General features: G+C 44.8%; 1 protein-coding gene across 3 annotated transcripts in view; it reads left to right on the forward strand.

The window, feature by feature from the left end:
* The window catches only part of SYTL3 (synaptotagmin like 3), a 112,421-nt gene that overhangs the window by 37,735 nt on the left and 51,594 nt on the right, over window positions 1–23,092 (forward strand). For all 3 annotated transcript variants that reach the window (XM_049904701.1, XM_049904718.1, XM_049904710.1), the window contains 3 exons: window positions 17,993–18,044; window positions 19,054–19,120; window positions 21,423–21,501. In XM_049904701.1, the coding sequence (XP_049760658.1) occupies window positions 17,993–18,044; window positions 19,054–19,120; window positions 21,423–21,501 (198 nt within the window). The remainder of the gene's footprint in view (window positions 1–17,992; window positions 18,045–19,053; window positions 19,121–21,422; window positions 21,502–23,092) is intronic.

Here is a 23,092-nt window from a genome sequence, read left to right on the forward strand (position 1 = left end):
TCAAGTTGATTCTGACTGATAATGACATGTGACAGAGTAGAACTGCCCCATAGGGTGTCCAGGCTGTAATCTTTTACCGGAGGACTGGAAGGCAAAAAGGGAACATTGAGGGGACACAGAGATAGTAACTGCAGGAAGCAAACACCACCCCAAGAGCCATTACTGAGCTGGACCTGAGAGGATAGCAGGCAAGTGGAAGGAGCAAACCCCTTCTCCCTCTTTCTGTCTTCTGGTCTCTCTATAGCACCCCCTATTGGTGGTCCCTAGGTGGTGCAAATAGTTGAGCAGTGGACTACTCACTGAAAGGTTGGCGGTTCAAACTCACCCAGAGACACCTGGGAAGTAAAGCCTGGCAATCTGCTTCCAAAAGGCTACAGTCTTGAAACAACAACAATAGGGAACCAGGTGCAACCTCAGCTCTTGGATGTGTTCAACAAAAATTGTGATTTTGCATATTATCTAGTGTTTTTGTTGTTGTTGTGATGATGGGAGCAAGGCTTTTTCTAGCTTTCTAAATACTAAGTGGAAGCTAGAAGAGATATATGGTGGTTTAAATTATAAAAGGGGTACATGACATCTCACATCTACACCTCTTTCTATGTACTAGTTAAGCCATAAAACTTACTGGCTTCAAAGAATTCACGTAATTATTTTACATGGTTTCTATCTTCAACAGAAGGCTTGATTGGCCTGGAGGATCTGCTGTTTGTTGGCAGGAGGCCGCAATTCCTCGCCATGTGAACTCCCCATAGCGCTGCTTGAGTGTCCTTAAAACATGGCGGCTAGCTTCCAAGTAGTCTGAGAAAGAGCCTGCAATATCTTTTATGACTTAGTTTCAGAAGGCACACTCTTTCATTTCTGCTATATCCTATTGGTTACACAGGTCAGCCCTATTGAGGGTTGGAGGGGGCAACACAAGGGTGTGAATACCGTAAGGCAGGAATCATTGGCAGCCATCTTGGAGGCTGGTTACCACATCCTGTATTCCATATCTGGGGAAAAAGGCAACAACTCTCATTCCACGTCCCAATTCGCAACCTGATACTCATACATGACTGTTCCCTCTTCATCATCCCCACCCCATATCCAATCAGTCACCAAATCCTGAGAGTTCTATCCCCCAAATCTTTCAAATCCCTCCTCCCCTTCAATCTCACTTCCATTGCAGCAGCTTGTAACTGGTCTCTGCTGGCTCCATTTGCCTCACCCTGTATTCCATTCTCCATTCTGTGAAGAGATGGAGCTTTCTTTAATCTTAAATGAGTTATATGTTTTCTGATTATAGAAGTAATGCATCCTCAGTGCAGAACATTTGGGAAACACAGAACAGTATATGGAAGAAAGTAAAAATCATGCCAATAGCCAAAACTACTGTGAATTTTATTTTCCAAGTATTCTGCAGTGAAGATGCATAACTTCTCTAATTAGAAAATATATAGCTAATTTTAATATATATCCTTCCAGGTCATCACATGCGTATGTGTGTGCACATGCAGATTTATCAATTTCTAAAACTTATTTAGGAAACCCTGGTTGCATAGTGGTTAAGAGCTACGGCTGCTAACCAAAAGGTTGGCAGTTCGAATCCACCAGGGGCTCCTTGGAAGTCCTATGGGGCAGCTCTACCCTGTCCTATTGGGTCCCTATGAGTCGGAATTGACTCGACGGCAATGGGTTTGGTTTTTTTGAAAACATATTTATAATCAGATCTTGTATATAGTTTCTATCCTGCTTTTACAATTCAATTTAGCATGAATACTTCCCTGTACCATTAAAACTTCTTCCAAAATGTTTTGACGGCTGCATAAAAATGTGTGCCCTGCAATTTATTAGCCAGTTCTCTAACCTATTCCCTATTGTTAGTATGTAGTTGTATTCAATTTTTCATATTACAGATAACTCTGTGAAGAACACCTTGTGAGGTGTCTTGGGATCTCTGGTTATTTCCTTCAGAGAGGTTCTTAGAGGAAGAATCACTGGTCAAAAGTGTGGACATTTGAAAGGCTTTTGGGAAGTTTGTGCTTGTTTGCCCTCTCCTACCGGCGTATGGGATTCTCTTCTCAATGTTCTCTGGCCCATATTAAGGTCTATCACTTGAAACATAATTTCAAATTACATTCGCGATTTTGTTTTGAATATAAAAGTAATATGCATTCATTTCAAAAATTGGAACATGAACAAAAGCATAAAGAGTAACAGTAAAAGTACAGTAGCTTCACCTAGAGAATTATTGTTGACTTTTTGTTATATATCATTTCAGTTCTTTTGTGCGTATATGTATCTGTGTACTTACATATATACACATACGAAAACCAAAACCAAACCCATGGCTATCAAGGCGATTCCAACTCATAGTGACCCTGTAGGGCAGAGTAGAACTGTTTCATAGGGTTTCCAAGGAGCTCCTGGTGGATTTGAACTGCTGACTTTTTGGTTAGCAGCCAAAAACACCACCAGGGCCTTATGTACACATACACATACGTATTTTTAAAAATATTTAGGTTGGACCATAAGAAAATGACATTTTTGGGAAAAAATAATTGAATAGAGGCAATTTCATGATTGAAACTAGTATGTTTACATAATTCAGATTAAACTGTATGTACAATTTTATATACAGTATTTTCATAAATAACACGCCCACATATATAATGTGCACAGAGCACCTAGGAGATAATGTGCAAGGGGGTTGCACAGTTGGCCAAAAAATGTATAACACACATGTTATTTGTAAAAATACGACGGGTGTTTCTTCATTTAATCATTTATGAGGAATGTTTTCTTCATTTTTTTCCTGATGACTCTATCTCATTCCGTCACTTGAACGTGTCATCATTTTGCTTAACCAGACTACTATTGTTGGATACTTAAGGTTTCCGGTCTTTCTATTTCATTTTTCAGAATGTATAATATTATTAAAATGATAAATAATAGTGCAATGAATATCCTTGTTGATAATTAATTCTTTGGGACATCTCTGAGAGTTTCTAAGAACAGAATGACACACTGAAAGGTTAGAAACATCCCATCCAGGAAGGAATTAGGGATTTTCAGTAGGAATTACCAGTAGGAACTCTCGTTAAAAAACAATAACAACAAATTTTGTCCATTCGGTAAAACCACATTGGTAGGCCAAAATGGTTTCTCATTGTTTTAATTTTAACTGATTATTAAGGGGACTGAATAGTGTCCACTTCTTTACCTTCTGTAGATGTTCTTTATATTTTATTACTATTAGCCCTTTCCGGAAACTCTGGTGGCATAGTGGTTAAGTGCTATGGCTGCTAACCAAAAGGTTGGCAGTTCGAGTCCACCAGACGCTCCTTGGAAACTCTATGGGACAGTTCTACTCTGTCCTATAGGGTCGCTATGAGTCAGAATCGACTCAACGGCAGTGGGTTTTGTGGGTATTAGCCCTTTCCAGTCATGTTAGTTGCAACAGTTAAGCACCTGCCGCTAACTGAAAGGTTGATGGTTTGAACCCACCCAGCAGCTCCCGGGGAGAAAGACCTGGTGATCTGCTCTCGTAAGGATTCCTATTAAAACCCATTGCTGTCAACTTGATTCTGACTCACAGCGACTCTACAGGACATGGTAGAAGTTCCCCGTAGGGCCTCCAAGGCTGTAAATCATTACAGAAGCAGACTGCCACATTTTTTTTTTCCTACAGAGCAGCTGGCGGGTTTGAACTGCTAATTTTTCAGTTAGCAGCCAAGTGCTTAACCACTGCACCACTGGGAGTCCTTCCCATAAAGATTACATCCTAGAAAACCCTAAGGGGCAGTTCTACTTTGTCACATGGGGTGACAATGAGTCAAAATCTACTTGACACACCTAACAACAAGTTTGTTTTAAATTTTATGGTTTTTGACATACAGAAGTTTGTAGTCAAATCTACCTTTTCCTGTACAATTTCTCCCTTTGCTATTATGCTTAGAGAATCCTTCCATATCCAGAGATCAGCTAAATATCCACATTTATTTTCTTCTAATGTTATGGCATTATTTATATTTATCTCTTCACAATTCATCAAGAGGCCTGATCTAATTTTATTTTTTTCTCCCAGTGGTCAAGGTCTCCAGTACCATCTGTTACAAGGAGCCCTGGTGGCTCAGTGGTTAAAGCGGTCGACTGCTAACTGACAGGTCGACGGTTTGAACCCATCAGCTGCTCCACAGCAGAAAGATGCAGCAGTCTGGTTCTGTAAAGATTCACAGCCTTGGAAACCCTACAGGGTTGCTATGAGTCAAAATCGACTCAATGCCATTGGGTTTTTGGGTTTGTTACATGGCCATCCCTTTCCCATGGGCCTGTCACCTAGGGCCACTGATGTGGCACAGCCAGGGGCTTCTATCCCATAGGACCAACATGAACGCTGTTCCTGTCCACCCACTACTCTTGGCGGTTCTGGCCTAACCAGGTTATTAATTCATTGAGGGCAGGAGCTACAATAAATGAGCAATGGAGTGATGGAACTGAGCGAGGACAGGGTTGTTTGGCGATAAAAACTGATGTGCTATAGAGTAGAGCCCGGAGTCAGAGATTAGCACCAGGGAGACACCTGAAAATGAAGAAGTAGACTTATTTTCCTTTTTGGCATCTGGAAACCTACAGCTACATTTAGTGTTCGGGTCCAGGAAACACTGCTCTGTCTCACTCAGTTTCTCTTTTATATACTTTTACTTTTTCTATGTAAATAGTACTACTGGAGATGTGCCCTGTCAGATAGTTGCCCCCAGAAGTTCCTTGAAAGCACACAAGGTATAAATTATCATCTAATGAGGCATAATAGATATCAATTGTGGTAATATTTGTTGTGTTACATTTCCAGCCATTAGGAAAAAAAAAAAAAAAAAAGGTTCCAATTCCTTATTTTTCAGAAGATGGTGCAAAAAAGTACTTTAAACGTTTTGGTTTACTTTAAAAGATATTTTTCTGATTGTAGATTGGCTTTTTTCCCCCTAAGGTTTAATAATTCCATATTTAGTTTTGTCACGTTAAGATAATTCCTCATACGCAGCTCATGTGTGGTGCGTCAGAATTATCAAAAGGCTCAGACCTTCAGAATCAGGCTTTCCAGGGTCTCTTTGGGAAGGTCCCCAGGACACTCCGGCATTGTCATCTCCGTCAACTGGCACTTGGCCATTCCCATGCAGAGGTGTTACAATGTGGCTCCGGAGCAGCTGTGAGCTGCCTCAGATTCACAGTCCCTGCTCTCACTCAGAGATTCTGATTCAGTGGGGATAGGTAGGGCCCAAGAGTGCGTATTTAACAAGTTCCCGAATGGTCTCCTCATGCACCATTAAGTTTGTGAGCCGCTGGTAAAGTAGCAAAGTCAGTAAACAATTACAATGGAAAGTTTTTCTTTTTTATTGTGCTTTAAAAGTTTACAATTCAAGTCAGTTTCTCATACAAAAAGTTATACACACATTGTTATGTGACCCTAGTTGCCCTCCCCACAATGTGACAGCACACTCCTTCTCTCCACCCTGTATTTCCTGTGTCCATTCAACCAGCTCCTGTCCCCCTCTGCCTTCTCATCTCGCCTCCAGACAGGAGCTGCCCACATAGTCTCATGTGTCTACTTGAGCTAAGAAGCATAGTCCTTGCCAGTGTCATTGTATGTCTTATAGTCCAGTCTAATCTTTGTCTGAAGAGTTGGCTTCGGGAATGGTTTTAGTTTTGGGCTAACAGAGGGTCCGGGGGCCATGACTTCTGGGGTGTCCCTCCGGTCTGTCAGACCATCAAGTCTGGTCTTTTTGCTAGAATTTGAGGTCTGCATCCTGCTGTTCTTCTGCTCCATCAAGGATTTTCTGTTGTGTTCCCAGTCAGGCCGGCACTATGATGGAAATTTTTAAGACAACTCATGACTAGAAAACTAAGACTGAAAAACTGATCCTTGCTATTTCGTTGTCTGCTAAGCTTTTTTAAGCACACATGGGGTTGCCATGAGCCAGAAAGGACTGGGCTGCAGCTGACACCAAGCATGTAAAGACAGTGCCCTCTTCTGGCTCCTTGCTGTCAGGGCACATATTTTGATTTTTTTATTTCACAACCATGACATTTTACAAAGATCATAATAGTAGTATTTTTAGTAATAACACTTTTTCAAGTTTAAAAATAGTTAAATGTAATATATAAACAATCTTGGAGCGTTGGTGATGCAGTAGTTAAGAGCTGGGCTGCTAACCAAAGGATCAGCAGTTCGAATCTACCAGCCACTCCCTGGAAACCCTATAGGGCAGTTCTACTCTGTCCTATAGGGCCACTATGAACTGGAATCAACTTGATGGCAATGGGTTTTTTGATTTTTTTTTCTTTTTTTTGATAACTAATCTACTTCTGACCTTCCCTCTGTTGTTAAGGGAAGAGAAATAATTTAGGAAGACTGAACCTTAATATAAAAACCAAAACCAAACCAGTTGCCCTAGAGTTGTTTCTGACTCACGGTGACCCCGCGTGTGTCAGAGTAGAACCGTGCTCCATGGGGTTTTCCATGGCTGGTTTTTCGGAAGTTGATTACTAGGCCTTTCTTCAGAGGTGCCTCTGGGTAGACTCAAACCCCTGACCTTTCAGTTAGCAACTGAGTGTGTTTAACTGTTGGTGCCACCAGGGACTCTGAACCTCTGATAACTGCCTTAGTGATCCTTTACAGAACTAACCAGGATGATTACTGGGTTTAATAATTATGAGAGAAAACAGCTTGCCACAGTAAGCATGGTTCAGTTCTTCAGGTGACTTTCAGAGTGTCATCCTTCTGGTGGGCAGCCGGGATCTGGTAGGTCTGATCACGGCGGTTTGTCCTCACAGCACTGGACTGGCTGTGTGGGCTTGAAACAGTGGGGGCTCATGAATGAGATAGGGGCCAGTGACCAGATGACTCGGTCTCACTGCCCTGCCCTGTCTCCTCTCTACATCTTTGCTCACTGAAGACCCTCAGCCCCTGCAATGCAGCAGATGAATTCAACAGGGATGGTTCTGCGAAAACCCATCTATAAGTTACAAATAGAAGAGCACCCCGTGTATGTGTGTATGGTAGCTTCCTGAGGACTAAAGACATCATGGTACTGGTGGAACTTGCATGTGGGGGTGTCTTACGAAATTACATTTATTCCCAGATAGAAAATTTGTATGTGCTTTTGTCTTATATTTTTTCTTCTCAGTCTTCTCCTTAAGAAGAAAAACAAACCCCAGACCACAAAAGGAAGTGATTTCTTAGCTGATGGGATGCTTCTCACATGGCTGAGAGCTATCCATTGTTGTTGCTGTGTGCCGTGAAGTCGATTCCAGCTCATAAAAACCCTGAATGACAGAGTAGAGCTGGTCCGCAGGGTTTCCTAGGCTGTCATCTCTACAAAAACAGATCGCCAGGTCTTTTCTCCTGCGGAGTGGCTGGTGGGTTTGAACCGCCAACCTTCCGGTTAGTAGCCGAGTGCTGAACTGTGTGCCACCAGGGCTCTGGTTATTTAAGCTGGCCCGAGCAGAGGCCATTGGGCAGTCTTATGATTAATGGAGTGAAGGGACACCTCAGCCTTCAAGCCTTTTGTTTTCACCCCATTTTTCTAGGTGAGAATCTTTCTGAGGCAGGTTCAAAAATTTTATTCATTTCTTTACTTCGTGATGGCTTTGAGTTTCTACATAGTTGTTGCTGCCATGGAGTTGGCTCTGACTTATGGTGACCCTATGGAAACCCTGGTGGCATAGTGGTTAAGTGGTACGGCTGCTAACCTAAAGGTCGGCAGTTCAAATCTGCCAGGCACTCCTTAGAAACTCCATGGGGGAGTTCTACTCTGTCCTATAGGGTTGCTATGAGTCGGAATTGACTCAATGGCAACAGGTTTGGTTTGGCTTTATGTACAACATGACAAAATGTTTGAGTCTATTGTTGCAGCCACCGTGTGGTTTGAGTGCCTTCCAGCCTAGGGGGCTCATCCTCCAGCACTATATCAGACAATGTTCTGTTGTGTTCTATAGGATTTTCATTGGCTGATTTTCAGAAGTGGATCTCCAGGCCCTTCTTCCTAGTCTGTCTTAGTCTGGAAGCTCTGCTGAAACCTGTCCACCATGGGTGACCCTGCTGGTATTTGAAATACTGGTGGCATAGCTTCCATCATCACAGCAACACACAAGCCACCACAGTACAACACACTGACGAGTGGGTGCTGGTTGCACTTAGTAGCAACTCAAAAATGGAATTGATTAGATTGTCCAAGGCACTTTGAATACACCAAGTCAACCCAGAGTTCTTGTATCTCAAATACCTAACAGGGAAAATGGAATTTTCCTTTCTGAACCCCGAGATTCCTACGGGACCATTTCCTTGTCTCCCCCTCTCCAGTGCCCTCTGTGCCCTGTCTACCACCCCTTGGTGGTGAGGCCACTGTAGACAACTTACACCTTTGGTCCTGAATTGTCATGACCACCTCACTACCCACTCGCTTCTTTTGATGTTAGACCCATTGCTTCTGGAATGCAGGGGGAACCATGGTTAATTGGACTAGTTATTAGCCTGGTCAACATTTTATTTTACTAAATACTCCCTGCTCTACCAGGGATTGGTAAACGACAGCCCACAGGCCGAATGTGGACCACTGCTTGCTTTTCTAACTGAAGTTTGATTGGAAACTGCTTGTCTGTTTATGTTTGCACTTGCGCTACGATGGTCAGCTAGTTGCAGCAGAGACCGTATAGCTGTCAAAGCCTGGTATTCTCTCTCTGGTCCTTTACACAAAAAACTTGCCACCCTCTCCTCTAGGTGCTCAACTGATAAAATGCAACAATGTTCTGGTGCCCATTCTTATCTTTCTTATTCAAACGAAGAGAACAGAAAACCTGACCTGAGTGGGATTTCAGGATTAAGAACTCATCTGTTCATATAGTTAGACCAAATTCCTGATTAGATAGTCTGCAGGGAGTATTATAACAATATGTACAGGTTCCTCATGAGTGTTCTGGAATTCCCACTCTTCACAATGTTATCCATAATTTGTTATGATCCACACAGTCAAATGCCTTTGCATAGTCAATAAAACACAGGTAAACATCCTTCTGGTATTCTCTGCTTTCAGCCAGGATCCATCTGACATCAGTAGTGATATCTCTGGTTCCACGTCCTCTTCTGAAACTGGCCTGAATTTCTGGAAGTTCCCTGTCGATATACTGCTGGAGCCGCTTTTGAATGATCTTCAGCAAAATTTTGCTTGCATGTGATTTTAATGATACAGTTTGAAAATTTCCGCATTTGGTTGGATCACCTTTCCTGGGAATAGGCATAAATATGGATCTCTTCCAGTCATTTGGCCAGGAAGCTGTCTTCCATATTTCTTGGCATAGACGAGTGAGCATCTCCAGCGCTGCATCTGTTTGTTGTAACATCTCAATTGATATTCCATCAATTCCTGGAGCCTTGTTTTTCGCCAATGCCTTCAGAGCAGCTTGGACTTCTTCCTTCAGTACCATCAGTTCCTGATCATATGCTACCCCTTGAAATGGTTGAACATCAACTAATTATTTTTGGTATAATGACTCTGTGTATTCCTTCCATCTTCTTTTGATGCTTCCTGCGTTGTTTAATACTGTGTGGATCATAACAAATTATGGATAACATTGCGAAGAATGGGAATTCCAGAACACTTAATTGTGCTCATGAGAAACCTGTACATAGATCAAGAGGCAGTTGTTCAAACAGAACAAGGGGATAATGTGTGGTTTAAAGTCAGGGAAGTTGTACGTCAGGGTTGTGTTCTTTCACCATACCTATTCAATCTGTATGCTGAGCGAATAATCCGAGAGGCTGGACTATAAGAAGAAGAATGGGGCATCAGGATTGGAGGAAGACTCATTAACAACCTGTGTTATGCAGAGGACACAACCTTGCTTACTGAAAATGAAGAGGACTTGAAGCACTTACTGATGAAGATCAAAGACCCCAGCCTTCAGTATGGACTACACCTCAATATAAAGAAACAAAAATTCTCACAATTGGATACCGAGTTTTTGTTTCCAGTGACACAAGACACACAAGACATATAGGAAGCACTTATAAAATTAAGAACTCTTACAGAGATTTTAGGGACTCAATCCCTGGTTAATATGTGGCTGGTTTTCTCCTAACTTTTTATTATGAGGGATTTCAAACATAAGCAAAAGTAGGCAGAATGCAGACCCCCACCCCCTGCCCCTCATCACTTAGCACACTGTGCTGTTTCCACTGGACCTCACCAGCCCTGTCGCTTTCCTGGGTGGGCCTCTTGACTTTGTGCCTGGCATTGTGGGTACACTCTGTGGCTTTGGGCCCATAACACAATATCTCTTATTCTCAGCTTTCATTTTTTGGAGCCCCTGGGTGGTGCAAAAAGTTAACACGTTCAGCTGCTACACGAAAGGCTGGAGGTTCGAGTACACCCAGAGGTTCCTCAAAAGAAAGGCCTGGCAATCTACATCTGAAAACCCAGCCACTGAAAACCCACAGTTCACTCTGATGCGAATGAGGTCACCATTAGTTGTAGTCAACTCAAAGGTAACTTTTTTTTTTTTTTTTAACGGCTGCTTTTACAAGGGCTGATTTGAGAAGCTGTGGCAGAAATTGTATGGCTGACAAAGCATAAAACATTTTCTTTCTGGCTTTTAAGGTCTCTAGGTGGTACAGTTTGCATTCAACTATGAACTGAAAGGCTGGTGATTCGAGCCCGCCCATCGGCACCGTGAAAGAAAGGCCTGGCAATCTGCTTCTGTACGGATTGTTAGATGCTGTCCCTCTCGTTGAAGATTTTCCTCTTTTTCACTGACTCTCTGCTTGGATGGGTTGACACAGTGGCTGCAATGATGGGCTCAAGCATAGTAACAATCGTGAGGATGGCGAAGGACCAGGCAGTGTTTTATTCTGCTGTACGTAGTGTAGCTACGAGTTGGAACCAACTTGATGGCACCTAACAACAACAACTACTTTACCAAGCATGATGTCCTTCTCTAGGGATGGCCCCTCCTGATAACATGTCCAAAGTAGGTGGCTGTACTTCCAAGACAGATTTGTTTATTCTTCTGGCAGTCCATGGTATATTCAATATTCTTCACCAACACCTTAATTCAAAGACCTCAGTTCTTTGGTCTTCCTTATTCATTGTCCAGCTTTCTTACGCACATGAGGCAATTGAAAATACCATGGCTTGGGTCAGGCACGCCTTAGTCCTCAAAGTGACATCTTTGCTTTTCAACACTGTAAAGAGGTCTTTTGCAGCAGATTTGCCCAGTGCAATACATTGTTTGATTTCTTGACTGCTGCTTTCCTGGGCATTGATTGTGGATCCAAGTGAAATGAAATCCTTGACAACTTCAATCTTTTCTCCATTTATCGTGATGTTGCTTATTGGTCCAGTTGTGAAGATTTTTGTTTTCTTTATGTTGAGGTGTAATCCATACTGAAGGCTGTAGTCTTTGATCTCCCTCAGTAAGTGCTTCAAGTCCTCTTCGCTTTCAGCAAGCATGTGTCATCTGAATAACACAGGTTGTTGATGAATCTTCCTCCAAACCTGACGCCCCGTTCTTCTTCATATAGTCCAGCTTCTTGGCTTATTTGCTCAGCATACAGATTGAGTAAGCATGGTGAAAGGACACACACCTTTCCTGATTTTAAACCACGTAGTATTCCCTTGGAAACCCTGGTGGCATAGTGGTTAAGAGCTACAGCTGCTAACCAAAAGGTTGGCAGTTCAAATCCACCAGGCATTCCTTGGAAACCGTATAGGGCAGTTCTACTCTGTCCTGCAGGGTTGCTATGAGACAGAATTGACTCGAGGGCAACCAGTTTGGGTTTTTTTTTGTTTGTTTGTTTACTATCCCCTTGTTCTGTTTGAACACCTGCCTCGTGGTCTATGTACAGGTTCCACGGAAACATAATCAAGTGTTCTGGAATTCCCGTTTTGTGAAATGTTATCCATAATCTATTAAGATCCACACAGCTACATCAGCAAACGAAGGCCCCAAAAACCTTACTCTACCCACATCATCAAGATTGACTCTACCCAGTCGTATTTTGAGTGCCTTCCAACCTGAGAGGCACGGCTTCCCACACTGTTTCAGTGTTCCACTGCTATTAATAAGATTTTCACTGGCCAATTTTTTAGGAAGTAGATCTCCAGGACCTTCTTCCTTGTGTGTCTTAGTCTGGAAGCTCTGATGCAATCCATTTACCATAGGTCACCCTGCTGGTATTCGAGATACCAGTGGCATAGCTTCCAGCATCACAGCAACACGCAAACCACCACAGTACAAGAAACTGAAAAATGAGCGCAGCTGTAAAGAATTACAGCCAAGAAAACCCTGTGGAGCAGTTGTCTTTAACACATGGGGTCGCCACGAGTTGGAAATCCACTGGAAGGCAATGTGTTTGATTCCGTGTGGTTTAATAGGCCTAGTGCCAAGGTTCTGACAGCCAGCAGGGGGCAGCAGAGAGCTATTTGTGGTGCAAGGCGGACCCAGGGAGGCCAGGTGGGTTGGAGCTGAGGGAGCAGAGGTTTCCTGCTCAGGAGGAGTATCTGGGAATGTGAGATAGGGAGATCAGGTGGGCGTTTATAATAAGGATCTGAGATATGGGCGTGAGGCAGAAACGCCAGGGGAATTAGGACGAGAGAAGAAGAGGGGGCAGGCTATGGGACATCCAGGGCAAGTCGGGGTAAGAGAGTGGAAAGACAGAAGGGGCAGCCCAGAGAGCTCTGGGAGCCACCTGGGGCTGGACTTCAGGGCAAGGCAATAAGGAGCCATCAAAGGCTCCAGGCAGTAGAGTGATAGTATCAGATTTAGGTGAGGGGAGGGACAATGACCTCGGTGGCCGTGCCTCCAGGGAAGCTGTTGCAATGATCCAGGAGCAAGATGTTGTTAGGTGCTGTCGAGTGGGTTCCAACTCACAGCAACCCATGTGCAACAGAAGGAAACGCTACCTGGTCCTGCACTATCTTCATAATCGTTGCTATATTCGAGCCCATTGTTGCAGCCACTGTGGCAATCCATCTCGTTGAGGGTCATCTTTCGCTGACCCTTTATTTTACCAAGCATGATGTCCTTCTCCAGGAACTGGCCCATGTCCAAAGTACATGAAACAAAATATCACCCTCCTCGCTTCTAAGGAGCACTCTGGTTGTACTTTTTCCAGTACAGACTTGTTTGTTCTTCTGGCAGTCCATGGTATATTCAATATTCAATGCCAACACCGTAATTCAAAGGCATCAATTCCTCTTTGGTCTTCCTTACTCACTGTCCATTTTTCACATGCATATGAGGCAACTGAAAATACCATGGCTTGGGTTGGGTGCACCTTAGTCCTCAAAGTGACATCTTTGCTTTTCAACACTTTAAAATGGTCTTTTGCAGCAGATTTGCTCAGTGCAATATATCATTTGATTTCTTGACTGCTGCTTCCATGGACATTAATCGTGGATTCAAGTAAAATGAAATCCTTGACAACTTCAATCTTTTCTCTGTTTATCGGTCCAGTTGTGAGGATTTTTGTTTTCTTTATGTTGAGGCGTAATCCATACTGAAGGCTGGGGTCTTTGATCTTCATCAGTAAGTGCTTCAAGTCCTCTTGGCTTTCAGCAAGCAAAGTTGTGTCATCTGCATATCGCAGGTTGTTAGTGAGTCTTCCTCTAATTCCGATGCCCCATTCTTCTTCAAATAGTCCAGCTTCTCAGACTCTTTGCCCAGCATACAGATTGAATAAGTATGATGAAAGTATATAACCCCGACACACACCTTTCCTCATTTTGAAGCACTCGGTGTCCCCTTACTCCGTTCAAATGACTGCCCCTTGGTCTATGTACAGGTTCCACATGAGCACAATTCAAGGTTCTGGAATTTCCATTCTTTGCAGTGTTATCTATATTATAGTTATGATCCATGCAGTCCAAGTCCTTTGCATAGTTTCTGGAATTCTCTGCTTTCAGCCAAGATCCATGTGACATCAGCAACGATATCCCTTGTACCACGTTGTCTCCTGAATCCCGCTGGAGTTTCTGGCAGTTCCCTGTGGATATACTGCTGCAGCCACTTTTGAATTATCTTCAGCAAAATTTTACTTGCGTGTGATATTAATGATATTGTTTGATAATTTCCACATTCTGTTGGATCACTTTCTTCGAAATGGGCACAAATACAAATCTCTTCCAGTCGATTGGCCAGGTAGCTTTCTTCCAAAGCATAAACGAGTGAGCACTTCCAGCACAGCATCCATTTGTTGAAACATCCCAATTGGCGTTCCATCAATTCCCGAAGCCTTGCTCTTCACCAGCGCCCTCAGTGGACCTTGGACTTCTTCCTTCACCACCATCGGTTCTTGATCATATGTTACCTCCTGAAATGGCTGAACATCCACCAATTCTTTTTGGTACAGTGACTCCTTTGATGCTTCCTGTGTCGTTCAGTATTTGCCCATAGAATCATTCAAGATCACAACTCGAGAAGTGAATTGTTTCTTCAGTTCTTTCAGCTTAAGCAACACCGAGCATGTTCTTCCCTTTTGATTTTCTATCTCTCGGTCTTCACACATTTCAGTATAACACTTTACTTTGTCTTCTCAAGTCTCCCTTTGAAATCTTCTGTTCAGTTCTTTCACTTCATCATTTTTTCCTTTTGCTTTAGCTACTCAATGTTCAAGAGCAAGTTTCAGAGTCTCTTCTGGCGTCCATTTTGGTTTTTCCTTTTCTTTTCAATAACCTTTTGATTTCTTCATGTATCATGTCCTTAATGTCATCTTGCAATTTGTCTGGTCTTCAGTCATTAGTGTTCAGCGTGTCATATCTATTCTATATGGTCTCCAAATTCAGCTGGGATATACTGAAGTTCATACTTTGGCTCTCATCAACCTATTCTAATTTTCTTCAGCTTCAACTTGAACTTGTATATAAGCAATTGATGGTCTGTTCTGCAGTTGGCCCCTGGCCTTGTTCTGACTGATATCGAGCTTTTGCATAGTCTCTTTCCACAGATGTAGTCTATTTTTTTCCTTGTATTCCATCCAGTGAGATCTATGTGTATTAAAAAAAAAAGAAACATTGCTGTCAAGTTGATTCCAACTCATAGCAATCCTATAGGACAGAGTAGAACTGCCCCATAGGGTTTCCAAGGAGCGGCTGGTAGATTTGAACTGCTGACCTTTTTGGTTAGCATCCGTAGCTCTTAACCACTACACCACCAGGGTTTCCTCTGTGTGTATAGTCACTGTTTATGTTGTTTAAAAAAGGTATTTGCAATGAAGAAGTCATTGGTCTTGCAAATTTCTATCATGCTATCAACCTCCAGTGTCCTTTCTATCACCAAGGCCATATTTTCCAGCTACTGATCCTTCTTCTTTGTTTCCAACTATCGCATTCTAATCACCAGTAATCATCAGTGTGTCTTGATTGCTTAGAGCAAGATGAGGAGGGCTGAATAAGGACAAGGCAGTGGGGAGGGGCCAGCTGCTTGGTGAGCCTGTGAAACACCCATCCCACAGAGTGGTCAGAAGCCCCTGTGTTTTACCCTGGGATGAGACTCGGTGAATGGGGTGGAAGGGCTCTCCTTCTCTCTCTCTCTCCCTTCCTTTTGCTCTTCCTCTCTCCTTCCCTCTCTCTCTGCCTCTCTGTCTTGCTCTCTCTCTCTCTGTGTTCTCTCCCCTGCCTTGCTCTTTTTCTCTCTTGTTCTCCGTGTCCTTCTGTCTCTCTCTCTGCTCTTTTACTCTCTCTGTCTCTACTCTCCACCCTCTTGTACTCTCTCCACCCCTTTTACTCTCCCCATCTCTTGCACTCTCTCCCCCTGCACTCTCCCTCTCTTGCTCTCTCTCCTCCCCTTGCACTCTCTCTCCACCTCTTGCACTCTCTCCCCCCTTGCACCCTCTCCCCACCTCTTGTACTCTCCCTTCTCTTGCACTCTCTCCCCTCCTCTTGCACTCCATCCCTCTGTTTCTCTCTCCCCCCTTGCTCTCTCTCGCTCTGTCTTTCTCTTTCCCTTTCTCTCTCTCTCTCTCCCCCTACTCCTCTCTCTTGCTGCCCTCTGGTTGGCTGTCTTTTTGCTTCTTCCTGGATGTTTTCTTTAAAGTGTCTTTGCTCACATCTGATTTCATCTATTACAAGCAGGTTCTACCAGTTCACCATACAGCAGCCTCTGGGCAAGACCATTTTGTACCTTTTGTGTCCTGCTGAGAGAAGTATTTCTTAATGGGGAGGGGGGTTCACAGACTTTTAGAGACTCTGAGGAGCACTGGTATGAGTCCCAGGAAGTGCACACCCACAGGTAGATGCAGAAGTATAGCTGTGGGTCCAGAGGCTCACACAGCCCCTGAAGCTGCCCCGTACACACCAGGCCTGTGGGCCCCCAGCCAGCATCTTCTGGGGCATCTGCTACACCCCTGCTTTAAGATTGGGGACTGGATATCAAGGGCAGACTTGTCACCAGATGCCATCTGTCCCCTCACAAAGGCCTTCCTGCCCTTCTTGGCTTTCTCCCTGCCCCTCGTGTCCTATGGACCTGATACTAATCCATAAGTCTTTCTGTGGAATGGACTAAAACCTTCTCAGTGGTGTCACTAGCGGAGTGGGGGGGGGTGTGTGGACTGCACCAGGTGACACTGTCAAGGGGGTGACAGCAAAATGACTGTCTATAAAATTCTTGCACAGTGTTTCAGCAGAAATTGATTACTTTTATAAAAATATCCCTGTAGCTAGTTATAACAACAAAAACATGTTTCCTAAGCCCAGCTTACAGGTATCACTATACCTCCAAGGCTAAAACTCTATGCTCATTTACTTTTTGAACCTTCTAACGCGCTCCACTCAGAGCCATCATTGTCACCAATCACAGTGACCCTTCCAATCATGTGGTCCCAGCTGCTTAAGCACGTACTGTGGTTTTCGTTGCTGCCAGCGGTTTTTACGGTCACTGATTCTGTCAAATTTTCTAGTGTTTTAGCAACAGTATTGTGGTAATTAGTGTTTGTGACCCTATATCATAACTTTCTTGGGTAATGAGGTAGTAATTAAAGGAAAAAGAGGGAATGATATATGGGAATTATGATTTACAAGTAACATTACTACAAAAAACATTACTAAAGATTCTGTAGGGTCTGGTACAGGAGGAGGTCCATGGTCCATGGTTGGGGGGGTCGACACCATGAGTTAGCACACTGGGTGACACCAACCCTAGTGACACACTGAACCTTCTAAACACGCAAGACACACACTGGGCTGACCTTCTAGGCCAGTCACTAGTGGGGCCCTCTGGCACCCCCCGTGAAAAGAAATCTGCATTTCAGGCTGGGCCCTCAGAGGCTGCCAGCCCTGTGTGCAGGAAATACAGTGTCCCCAAAACTGTGGGCAGGTACACTTTTATTTCTTCAGTCTTAGTACATCCTAAAAGCCCGTTTCCTGGAAACAAAAAGAGTGCTCTATCTGATGCAGTCTGATTTAGGAAACGCTTAGCCTCTGTAACTAGAAATAAGTAGATTACATTTTTTTAAAGATTAATTTAATCTCCATAACAAGGACTCCTTAGAGGAATATATTTGTTCAGTTATGAAATGTTTCCACAGGACAAATGGAAGCTGGGAAGCTTGAAATATTTTTCAAATTAACAAGATTTAGAAAATCTACCCCAACATTGACTTATCATAAAACCGGTCATCCCCAACCAGCATGTTCTCTTACTTAAAAAAAAACTTTTTTGACAGCTTTAGTGGAGTATAATTTATAGAACATCACATTCACTATTTAAATACAATTATAATATTTTTCAAATTTTTTATTTTTTTCAAATTACACTTCCGTGACTTTAATAAACTTAAAGAGTTGTATGACCACCACCACAATCTAATTTCAGAATATTTCCATCACCCCCAAAATGGCCTCTCATTTTTTTGAGCACAGGAAGCAACGTCAGAAAACTAAAAATTCTTATTTCTTACTTCTCGCATTTGCACCATTGAAGTCAGGCTCTCACAATGAATGACCTTCACCCATATCTCTTCCAGGCAAACACGGGACGGCTGGAGCAAAGCTCTTGCAATCTTATCAGAAACCGAGGTGAGTGTCGCAGAAGGACAGACCGTCCTGGGCCTGGGGGACGGGAGTGCAAAGGACACTCTGAACAAACGTTAAGATGTCTTGACTTTCAGATGTCACTGCTCGGGAATGTAACTTCAAAAAACAACAAAAAAGATAATGTGCTTGGAAAAGGTTCAAACAGAGATGGTTTCAGAATCTTACGAAAAGCCTTCTGGGAGGCAGCCTAGTATTTTACCAGTAAACATTTTGTTTTGTTTCTTAAATTCTCCCGAAATGTTGTGAGGAAACAAAATATTATTTCTGATTGCACAGCAAGGGAAATTCTAAGCCCAGCCTTCCTTCTCATTAATCACCCCCGTTTCCAACGCCTCATCTGGTGCCTGGCACCACACAGACAGGCCAGAAACATTTGTCGAAGTGAATAATGGCCTTGGAGATGGCAACTTCTTGACAGGAAGTTCTAAAAACCCAGCTGCCTGGAAGCTAGCAATAATTCACATACCTGAGGACCTGACCTTTATTAAACAATAACTGCAAGCTCCCCTCTGGTGGTTGGTTTTTTGACTCATCAGGAGATTTTCCGGTCTCAGGACTTTTTCATTCCCCCCCATTCCACTCCCCTACCCGCCCCACCACTTCTCTTAGCATGAGCCTCCAATTCCTCTGCTAATTGATGTTTATATCTAAAACACCTTTGACCCTTCTGCAGATGTGGTTGTCACTGACTCAGATGGGAACACAGGCGTGGGGTCTGGGATTCGGAACAGCTCGAGGCCCTGAGCCCCCTAGATCTTTGAGAACAGAAATGGAATGAAATGCCCAGACGTCGGGGAGTATCCCACAGTGTCCCCATGTCCAGATGCCAAGAAACAATGACCTTGGGGAGGGGATTCTCTTCTAAAAAGTGAGAAAGTAAAAAATAGCCGAGAGGTTGAATGATAGGATAATGACGCATTTTGTGTTTTTGTGGCACTAATACTTGTATAGTCCATAACCTGTTTCTTATTCCGGCATTTTCCCTTGGTAGCAAAATTTCTGTGGTTCCTCCCACGCCACCTCCCCACAGTGAAAACCAGTGTGGCAGCCAGACGGGGGTAAAGTATTCTTGTGTCCTGGGTGCTTCTCTTGGGAAGGGAAACAGCAAGGAAAGAAAGAGAGGAAGGAGGCTTGAAGGGGTTGTGGGGAGAACCTCATAGCCAAGGGACTAGCTTGGTCTGGAGTGGGTCACGAATAAGACAGAGAACAAAGGCCCCAAATGAGCGCTGGGCCTCCCCAGTGTGTGTGCTTCCACCACCTGGCAGTGGCCAGGGCACCTCCACCATTACCTGCCTGCCTCCTCTGTGTCCAACATGCCTGTCTACTCTTTTTGGTTGGCCTCTTCTCTAACCCTCCCTGTGCCTTTGAGTGTGTGTACCGGAAAGGCTGGTGTGTGCCTGGGATCTCCGTGTGTCTAAGGGGAACAGGAGTTGATTCCGAGTGTGTGAGAGAGAGTGTCCAAGTGTGTGTGTCCACCTTTGATTGTCTGTAAGCCAGTGCTGTCAAAGGCAATGAACTGTATGACCTTGGGGGTTTCCTGAGTCTTACGGATTGAACTGTGTGACCCCAAAATATGTGTTGTAAATCCTAACCTCTCTGCCTATGGTCATAATCCCATTTGGGAATGGTTTGTCTTTGTTATGTTAATGAGGCAAGATTAGCCTAGGGTGTATCTTGAGTCAATCTCTTATGAGATATGAAAGAAATCAAACAAGCAAGGAAGCAAGCAGAGATGGAGGAAGGTAGATGCCAAGCCTCATGAATATCACTAAGGAGCCAAGGAGCAAGGACCTTCCCCCAGACCTGAAAAAGAGAGAAAGACTTCGCCTAGAGCTGGCACCCTGAATTCGGATTTTAGCCTCCTAAACTGTGAGAGAATAAATTTCTGTTTGTTAGTTTGTAACAACAAACAGAACAAACCATTTGCGGTGTTTCTGTTACAGCAGCACTACATAACTGAGGCACTGGGTTCCCACCTAAGAAGTGGGAACGAGAATTCTCATCTGGCTCCCTCCATGGCTGCTGTGAGAATGAAATGATGCCTCTGCCGGTGCTTTGACAGCTGCCACGTGCAATGAGAACATGGGGTGTGGACTGATTATCTTCATTGTTATTATTCTGGGAATGAAAAGGAACCACCATGTAGGTGTGAACAAGACACATCTGGTGGGGGAGAGAGAGAAAACAAACATAAAACAAAAACATTCCTTTCCAATATCGACAGAGACCCGGGTGCTCTTCAAAACCCTGCTCGAGTTCTTAAGATTTAAATTATCCAAAGGTGTTTGGTCACCTTCCTGTCCCAGCACCTGTGGGCTCAGTGCATATTTATTGGGGGATGATGGATGGATGGATGGACGGACAGACGGACGGACGGACGGGCGGGCGGGCGGGCAGATGAAAGGATAGATGGATGGATGAGACCTGTAGAGGGAAATGATCTCCTTTCTGTTGTTTTCTCTCTTTTTTTCTTCTCTTCTGCTTTGGAAGGCAGGGCTCTTTGGCTCCAGTCTGGCTACCATGCGCCCTGTCCACCCACAGCCTCTATGTCTCATGCATTACATCCCCTTAGCCCTTATGTTGTGTGCATTCCATGGTGTGGGTGTCCTTCTGCATTCAGCTGGGGTGGGGTTATAGAAAAAGGAGGTTAAGCAAGCAGTAATTTACTTGGGTACAATCTTTAAGCCAATACAATATCAGTCATTATTTTAAGAAGTAGTTGTTATCTTGTCAACAACCCATTGAAAAAGTCTCTCCCTTCCATGTGGATGTCAAAATACAGTGAAGGAAGCTGAGTACAGAGGATACCTGCCTCCTGAGGGGGCTGTGTCCCTCCTCACTTGCAGGCATGCACGCATACACCCACACCTGCATGCACCCATACCTATACACACACCCCACACACCTGCGCAACACACACACACACACCTGCACACACCCACACATACCCCCATAGGTGAACACATACCCCATGCACCCACACCTGTGTGACACACAATACCACCTGTACAACACACCCACACCGACACACACACTTGCACACCTGCACCCACACACTTGCACAACACACCCATACCTGCACTCACCCACAACTGTGCACACTTGAACCCACACGTACACACCACCACCTGTACACACACTTCTACACACACATGCAAGACATCCCCACACCTACACACACACACCTGCACACACTCCCATATGCACGCACTCACTTCTGCACACACACCCACATCACACCTGCCCACACCCAAACCTCCACACACCAGCCAGTGGTTTGGGGTTGGCAGTCTAGAGGCTGCTGGGACAGACACAGGCCATGAAACATAACTTATTCTCTCTCCCCCGCCTCTGTTTTAGTTACAGGAGCTTGGTCAGTTTAAAGGATTTAATAAGTCGGTGGAAAATTTGTTCCTGTCTGTTACCACCCATATGAAAAGTAAGTGGATGTTTCTCTGTGTGTTCTTCCCGCAGCAAAGCAGACTGGCCGAGCCAACTGGCCCAGGCCTGGTGGTGACCTGGGTTGGGACTGTCCCCGGGACAGGCTGGGGGAAGTCCAGCACCAGGCCGTTCACTCTTCACCAGCACAGTGGCTTCTGGCTCCACTGTGGGAAGAGAAAATGCCACCTCAGCCACTTGGCTGGCTGGTCTCCTCCTGCTCTGTCCAAACAGCCCCTAGCTCCGTGCGGGGAAAGGAGCACGAAGCTACGCTGTCTTTCGTTTCAGACTCTCAATGACCGAGAGACATAGTGACAGGATTAACCCACCCCAAAAACCCAGTGTGATATAAAACCAGAACTCTCCAGGCCAGGTGGGGCAGCCAATCTTTGCCTTTTGCATGGCCTGACTTTTCCATTCTTCTCCGTAAATTTATCTTCTTCAATTAGCACCATTTCGCAGAAGCAAATCCCAGAACTAGCACTGCTTAGAATCTCATCTCTCTCTGGGTTCTTTCTGTTCAGATATATTTTCCTGTTTATCTTAAAACGTGGGTCCTGGAGAACAGACCCTCTCATGGCTCCTAGAGGCCCTGCATGGGCTGTGCTGAGGACAGGGACTTGCTGGGCTTGGGCTCTGCGCGTCCCCTTCTTCTCCCTGGTCTCCTGCAGTTGTATATATAGGGTCTCGTTGTTGCATGCAGCTGGGAGACAATCTTATCCTTTGGCTGAATGAGTCATCTGTATTTCCCGGTAGCCCTGTCTAAGCTGTTACGTGAGGATGATTGAAATCAAAGCTACACTCTGCAGACTGGGCTATCTCAGGTAACAGACGGCCCCCTTCTTCAGAACGGAGGGGCTCTGGCATGTCTTGTTCCCCTGTTTGCAATAGCACCTGGAGGTTTCCAGTCCCCTCCCAACTCAGACCCTGACAAGCTCCCACCTCTGCAGAGCACCCGTGGACAGGGCTCTGGTGGTCACAGCTGTGCTCTCTGAGCAGCTGGCTCTTCTAGTCGGGCCCTTCTCTGCACTTCCTTCTAGACACACGGCCCCTGCCCACATCCGTGTAGCCTATATGACCCCTTCCCATGCCACTGTGTCTTCAGAGCGTGGGCTAAACCCACGCCTTCTGATTGCTCGGCCACAGAAACCTGGTCCACCCGCTCCAGCTCACAGCTGCCCCCAGACGCGTGGACCCATGCAGGGCACTCTCACTTGTTGGCGGTTACTAACGCCCACCCCCACCCCGGCCTGTGCAGATACTCCATGTGTGGGATTGACCAGTTTAATTCCCTGGGCAACACCATCATCATCAGCGATGGCCGGAGCTGGTCCCTGGGCTGGACTTGGCAAGAGCAAAGCAACAGCCCTTTTCTGGTGTAGGAAGTAGACTGAGAACCCCTCATCTGCGTTCCCTCCCTCGGCGGCCCCCTGCTTGGTCAGGCTCTAGGACTTCCCAGGACACCGAGGACTTGACCCCGGCTTTCTGAGCCCCCGGGAATGACGATATGCCCAAGGCCTTTCCCAGAGTGCTTCCCGCGTGCTACTCCCAGCCTCCCTCATGGGTCCAGCAGCAGGCCATTCAGTGTGCTC

The sequence above is a fragment of the Elephas maximus genome, chromosome 1 (genome assembly GCF_024166365.1).
Source record: "Elephas maximus indicus isolate mEleMax1 chromosome 1, mEleMax1 primary haplotype, whole genome shotgun sequence".
Taxonomy (NCBI): Eukaryota; Metazoa; Chordata; class Mammalia; order Proboscidea; family Elephantidae; genus Elephas; species Elephas maximus.